This window comes from Amborella trichopoda, chromosome 6, assembly GCF_054954075.1.
Source record: "Amborella trichopoda isolate Santa Cruz 75 chromosome 6, AtrichopodaSantaCruz75HAP2 v2.0, whole genome shotgun sequence".
Classification (NCBI taxonomy): domain Eukaryota; kingdom Viridiplantae; phylum Streptophyta; class Magnoliopsida; order Amborellales; family Amborellaceae; genus Amborella; species Amborella trichopoda.
Window position 1 is genome coordinate 4,584,682 of NC_142341.1, and position 7,449 is coordinate 4,592,130.

Here is a 7,449-nt window from a genome sequence, read left to right on the forward strand (position 1 = left end):
TTGGGAGTGGAAAGGACTCTCCCACAAATTATGGAAGATGGCTTTTCCATCTATTTTTAAGGAAGGGAGGTCTTCCAAATATGAACTTATTTTAACACCAAAAAAGAGTAGCGTGGAAGGTCGACCTTCTACTTTACAGCTTCTACACAAGAATATCAAACATGGAAGTGGGACATTTAACTCTCACTTTCAGAAACTCCAATTTATCAAACTTGCCTTTAGCTTAACAAAGTAGTATATTTTGGGATATTATACAGTGAGACTATTTACCTTTTTCATAAAGAGGTCACAATTACTTAGAAACATCTGATATAAAATCTAAGGGAAAAATTTATATAGAGTCGAAGCTATGAACAATCAAATTAGAGCCCACCTCAAAAATTTCACTAGAGGAGATTGTTTTGATGCTCAAATATACTCAAATTGATCATCTCGACATGAAGATGCATGGAAATAAAAAAAAATGGATTTGACGTTTTGGAAAAGTGCATATTGTAACGCATGTTTGGACCGTCAATTTTCGAGATTTTCAAGTTTTTATAGATCTGCTCGATCTACATTATTTTTGAAGCTTTAAATTTTATAATTAAAGATGGAAATATATTTTAAGGCTATGATGAAGATTTTTAGTATTGAAACCATATTTCTCAAACTATTTGAATGTGAGCTTTACTTCGATTGTTTAGAGCCTTGGCTCTATACAAATCACACCCAAAATCTAATAGCTTGGGTGTATCACAAAGTTCAAGAAAATTTATTTTGAAGTTTAACATTTGTCAATAAAATAAATGGAGCCATCCAATTTCACATCCAATAGTAAAGATCAATTATAACTACCTTGTATCAAAGGTATATGGTCTCATTCTATACTTTTCCATATCGGGATTGTATACAATGAGACTATTTACCTTTGGTATATGGAGGCCACAATTACTTACAATGCAAGATCTAAAATATAATATTCGTCATAGATTTAAAGGGTCTTAGCATGAAGGGAGATGTCATAGAGTATCTCAATAACTAAGTTTATTCATTAATAAATAATAACTCTCTTGACATGGCATCAATATTTATTTCTTAGTAATGAATATTAGTTACATTCTTCCATAGTTGACACATTCTTGGAGATCCATCAAAACGGGGCATTTCCATCTTGGAGTATCATTGTAGCTGCAGAAGATCAAGAGAAAAAAAAGAAGTAATTCAATCCAAACATGTTTCCTTTTTACAATGTGACACTGCTAGAATGGATGAAAAATAAAAATTCCCAGTTTACCTCTTTTTGGATAGTTTTTATTCGTGCCCGCCAATAAATTGTTTGTGACATTCCTGTGATCGAAACTTCTGTTGATTAGCAAAAGAGGGTACGTGCTTTTGTGGGAAAATCAATCTTGGCTCTCAAGAGAAATTGCAGTCAGTAAGAAGCATGACTTACAATAGCCGGAGTTTTCCAACAATCGCCAAATCTACGATGGCTTTCGGAATTACACCTGATAGTTTATTATTGTTCAACCGTCTGCACAAAATACACAGGAATAAACAATCTTAAAAAGATCTTGATGCTCCTGTTAATCATCTCAAATATTAATTGTAAAAGATTACATTTTCCAAAAATAGTAAGCCAGATTTTGTTTATTATACTTATGATCTCTTATGGGAGTTACATTTTTGCTAAGATTGGGATCTAAATTTGTCTGCAATAAAAGTTTCTTAAGCCGACTCTAGATCGTAATTTTTTAAGTTTGGTTGATTCTTCTACCAGGGGTCTAGTTGCTGTTCGATGGGTTGATTTTGGAGGATAACTTGCTCAATTGGAAAGGTAAGTAGTTGGACAGTAGTTGAGGATTGATTTATATCCTCGAACCAATCAGGATTTCGCAAATTTATATGCTTGGAGCCGGTACATAAAAATTTCATGTGTTTCTGGCTCTGTTTCAATTCAAATCTGGATTAGCATGTCAGTACAACCCTAGACATACAAGCAGATGTTAGTACAATCTTGATTCGAACATCGCGTGCCAAGAGGATCATTTAATGGTAAATCTTATACATTGTTCCAGTAATTTCTTGAGCTGGGTGGCTTATAGTGGAAAGAAGGAGGAGTATGATTCAAATGTTTCATAAATTACTTTTTGGGTGCAGTTGGCATACGGATGCATCCGTAACTGTAGCGGTAAGGTGCACCTTTCAAATTTTATCATGGTATATAATTTTGATGTAAAATTTTCTTAGGATTATTTCAAAATCTATTTTATATCTAATTACAAAATTTTAAATTTAAAAAATGGTTAAAATCAACTAAATCTGTAAACATATGAAAATCTTAAAAATAGACGGTGTAGAAAGTATGTTGTAAACTGCACTGTTTCTGATACTTAAAATCTTTTTATTTTTCATAGTCATACATCTCGATGTCGAGATGATCAATCAAAGGGTTTTTTTAACATTAAAACTATATTTTCCGATCGATTTTTGAGGTGCATCCGTAGCTGTAGAGCTATCGTTGCAACCTTAAATAAACTTTTTCCTTACTTTTTACGTGCACAATAAGAGAAGGGATTGTATACATATACCTGTTGTACAAAGAGATCACAATTGCTTATAAGATTCAATGTGAAATTTGATTGTTTTAGTGTTCACAAAGGTTGAGAAAAATTCTGTTGAACTTTGTGCTTGGTCAATGAAATGAATACAATCAGCCAATTTCACATCCAAAGGTTAAGATTAACTGTGACAACCTCGTACAAAAAATAAATGGTCTCATTGTATACTTTTCCATAAGGAGAATTGCCTTTTTTTTTGTCGGCGTCATGTATTTTTCTACAGTGAGCTTATTCAAATGAATCAAAGAATGGAATGCAAAAGATTTTTGAGACACTTCGCATAGGAAAGACATGATTTACTATATGTAATACACAGGGGAAGTTTAGCTTGTGTTGTTTGGATACTTACAAATACTTGAGAGATGTTAAGTTGGCAAGAGACTGAGGAATGGGGCCATTCAATCTGTTTTGTTGGAGATCCAGGCTCACAAGGCTTTTCAGTTTGCCAAACTCCGCAGGAATGCTCCCAGTTATGTTGTTATTGTTTAGCGTCCTGCCAAATTTGAGTGTAACATAACAGTCAACAGGAAATGCAAACTTACTTGAAGGGCATTTTATGAGTCCTAGGACACATCGGTAGATAATGCGCTGGCTCTTCACAATCTATTTTTGAGGATGATTTAGGACTTAATTTTTTAAGGGATTGTATATAATGAGACCATAAAAAATATCTCCATATCCCTTATTTTTAAGTTTTGTTCCTCAATAGACTCAAGGTTTCAAAACATATATTGGGTCATAAAAATTTTAAGTTTTATATCTTTTAACTCTCTAAGCCAACTTTATCGCCTCTAAACATATTTTTTTGTCCCAAACAAATATAAAAAAAACGTATCTTTTCTATACACCATCATTTCTCTCTCTTCATGTGATTTTTCCCTAAATCTATTTATCTACCTATTTTCCCACTCTCTTTCCCCTCATGTCTCCGTTAGAGAGACAAAGTTATATCTCTCCCTACTTATTTTCTCAATCTCTTTCCCCCCTGTCTCTCACTCTCTCTCCCCCTGTGTTTTTCATACTCTCTCTCCCCCGTTAGAGAGAAAAAGAGTAAATGTTAGAGAGAGAAATTTGGAGAGAATATATTACATAAAAAAAAGATAGGTTTAGAATGAACATGTCTTTTTTATATTTGTTAAGATTAAAAAAATAGTTAAAAGTGGATAAAATTAGTCGGCGGGTTAAAATATATATTTTAAATATTTGGGTCTATTGAGATATAAAAACAAAAAATAGAAAGTATGAGGATATTTCCTCTTAAATTTATTACAAGAAGGTCATATTCGCTAATACTTACTAGATGTCAAACTGGGTGGCTTGGGGTTAGTCACGGAGTTTGAGAAAGGTTTTTTGAACTTTCAGTCATTTCAATGACATTTTTACAACAGCCTATTTTAAAATCCAATAAACAAAAGTTATTATGACCTCATGGTACAAAAAACACAAATGGTTTCTTTATATATTTTATCTTTTTTAATATATATATATAAATATTGAGATCATTAATATGTAAAAATAAATAAATTTTAAAAATTAAACATAGCAAATTTTGAAAAACACTTCTGGTCGTTGATTCTATCTTTTTTTTGGAGGGACCATCACTCTACCTCAATCTTTAAGATGAATATGAGATGCCTTGGGGCACGCAAATGTAGTTATACATACCCCCACACATAAAGCTTTCTTTAAAAGTGTATTGTTGGGCTTGTTGCCTACAAATGGAAATGGTTTGATAGGGTTAGGCCCTATCAAAGTAAGTAAAGCCTCACGTTATAACTCATCCAAAATTACAATTTAAGCATTGGAAAACCTTTACATCGATCATTTCCACTTGAGCAAAGGGATTTCAAGTTCTAAAGATAGTGTATATTGTTACAAATTATCTAGACCGTCCATTTCGCCCTGAAAATAGTTGTTCACATAACCACAAGATGTGCACCATTTTTTTAGTTTCAAATTTTATTGTTGGTGTTGGAAATTGATTTTAGAGCCATCATGTATATTTCCTTTGTTGAAAGTGCATTTCGGAAAAAGATTTGAGTTGAGGATTTATTTTGTTTCCATAAAGCCTAGGCCTTATAAAAACCTCATCCCCTACAGACTTATTTTCTTTTACTTTGTTGTTTGTAACAACAAATATACATATGTGGGTCCCCTCTTAAACCATCTTAGAAATGGATTTTTAGTCTAAAATTTTAAGGATTCATGATCTAGTTTAAGATGATCATGAACATGAACAAATAAATGAAATTTATGTATTTAAAATATGATTTTTGAAAAAATTCTATATCGTATAAACCTTGTAAGTTTTTTACAAAGTCATTTTTTTGAGTAATTCAATAGAGAAGACATGTCCCTACTCATTTTTTTTCAAATAATTTAAGAACGAATTTTTTGAAATAATTAATGAGATATTATCGGTGAGAAATGAAATAACTAGGGTACGGGGTGCTGCCACATGATTCAGCCCCTTTCCCTCAACGTCCAACTTACAGCATATAAAGTTGGAAGTTAACTCTTGCAGGTGCAAGGCTCTTGCACCAGTTTACTCGGATTCTCTGTCCATCAAAAAAGGCCGACAAGGACCATGAAATTCCAGCTTTTTTCTAACTCTTTGGAATATCATTATCTTCTTAAAAAAAAAAAAAAAAGATTTTTTTGTGACTCTGGCGAGTCCACCACTTATAAAGGAATGGACGGCGGATGTCTGATAACTGGATACTACAACAGCCTATTTGGATGTCCTCAGTTATTATTAATAATTTAATTTTTCAATAAATTAATCTTGATGATGAATTATCTGTAGTTTGACATTATTCATCATATAATTATCAGAGATAAACTAATACACATTTTTACATGTAATTTTATTTTATTAAAATTATTTTTATTTTATTCAAAATAATTTGCAGAAAAGCATGTGCTTTTAGCGAAAAGTGATTAGATATAGAGCACATAATACAAAGTACATAATAAACCACTAACAGAGTAATTTCAAGTAGGATAAATGATCAAGGAAGAGTGCCTTATGCATCGGGGGAAGCATTAACTGCATTTGATCCTCGAGGCACCACACATCCATCTTAAAGATGGATATGGAGTTGTTATCTCTCATAAAGGCAAAATCAGCCCTAAAAAAATTCCTTCTAAAAAATTCATTTAGTTATATAAAATTTATATTTTTTTGCATATTTATACTTAAAATATTGGGTCCAAAATTGTGTTAGCAAATCTGTCCAATTAGGAACTGGCCGGTCAAATTGGAACTGGGCACCAGTCAATTTGGTTTTGGTGGTCCGGCCAAGCATTTTAAAAAAAATTCAAAAAACATATATAAAATCTCAAAAAAAAAGATATTTATTTGTAATATGTTTTTCAATGTTTTTTTTATTATTTCGGCAAAGATTGGTGAGAGTTTTAGCCATGAATATTTATTTTTATTTCCTCTTTTTAGAAAACTTCGAAAATACCTATAGACACAAATTGTTTTTTTTAAAATCCATTTTTTCCCTATTTTTCAACAACATTTTGATTTGCTTTGTTTAATCATGCTTTAAATATACTTTTTATATTTTTTTATTATTTTTTAATATTTCAAATATTTTTTAGATTTGCTGGGACCTGCTCAATTAGACCGGTTGAACCAGCCGGTCTACCTATTACTCGTACACTGCCTATGGGCGGCTTTCGGGGCCGGTTCGATTTTTCGAATAATGGTCCAAAATCCATCTCAATGAAAAGGAAGTTAAGAAAAAGGAAAGCATATCCTCTATCTATATATATATATATATATATATATATATATATATATATATGACTGTTCATAGGTCTCAAAGACAATTGTTTTGACTCTAAAATTGTAGATTACAAGATCTGATAATTATCAGCAACACTGTCAAACACGCCATGAATAAGTGAGGCCTAGAGAGAGAATAAAATAAGCCAAAGGTATTCTTACAGATACTGAAGAGACGCAAGTACCCCTAGTTCTGGCACCAAAGCTCCTGAGAGCCCTGCGGATCCAAGGTCTCTGTAGAATCACAATCCCCATCATTGGAAAGAGAAACCCATCCAAAAATTACAGTTCAAATAAAATGCATCCAAAAACTAAGAAAACCTTCAAAGGCTAAAGTCTAGATAGAGAGAGACATTACACTCTTGTGACGCTATTCTCGTTGTTACAAGTGACATGGAGCCAAGGACATGGATTCACAAGCGTTGGATCCCAGCTTTGTAGTACGTTGTTTGGGTCTACCAGATTTGATCTAAGAGTATGAAGGGCGTCACCTGTTAGAGAGAGAGAGAGAGAGAGAGAGAGAGAGAGAGAGAGAGAGATTAAATTCTTGTCCTGCAAACTCCCTTGCAAATGCATGGGGAAAAGGAAAACCACGAGGTTATGTGTGTTTCACCTTCTGAATTGGCATTTGATGTTGCGAAGAGGGAGACGAGGAGTACAATTAGAGCCCAATAACCCATTATTGAACCAGTGAGGAAAGTAGAAGTCTAGAGAGAGAAAGTCTAGAGAAAGAAAATAGTAATATGGATTTTTTGTTGGGTGGAACTACAAACTTGAAGAGTGAGAATTTATATGGAAATTTCAACATGGATTTGGAAATCATCAGGAAAGGAGACGGAAATTCTCAATTGATTTTTCAAAGTTGAATAGTCAACTGTTGACCTCCACCCCTAGGCACAGACCTTAGGTTAAAGGCATACCATACACCGGTGGTGTAGGGGGTATGATACAAAACAGCGCATGCACCGTCTTTTTCCGATGATGGTTGGTGGAGATTAATCGTGAAAGAGCGTAAGTGTTGATGAGTACGAATTAAAGTCAATCTCTGCC

The 7,449-nt window shown here is 33.0% G+C and overlaps 1 protein-coding gene across 2 annotated transcripts; it reads right to left on the reverse strand.

The window, feature by feature from the left end:
- Window positions 1-1,006: 1,006 nt before the first annotated feature.
- On the reverse strand, window positions 1,007-7,160 carry LOC110007275 (leucine-rich repeat protein 1-like). Of its 2 annotated transcripts, XM_088870536.1 has the most exons (7): window positions 7,013-7,160; window positions 6,758-6,890; window positions 6,562-6,633; window positions 2,953-3,096; window positions 1,436-1,516; window positions 1,277-1,329; window positions 1,007-1,170 (listed from the first exon to the last, which is right to left on the reverse strand). In XM_088870536.1, the coding sequence occupies exons 1-7, from the start codon at window positions 7,077-7,079 to the stop codon at window positions 1,133-1,135; spliced, it is 588 nt and encodes a 195-aa protein (XP_088726662.1). In that variant the 5' UTR covers window positions 7,080-7,160; the 3' UTR covers window positions 1,007-1,132. The 2 variants fall into 2 exon arrangements, with proteins under 2 accessions (XP_088726662.1, XP_088726663.1); XM_088870537.1 differs by lacking the exon at window positions 2,953-3,096.
- Window positions 7,161-7,449: the final 289 nt, after the last annotated feature.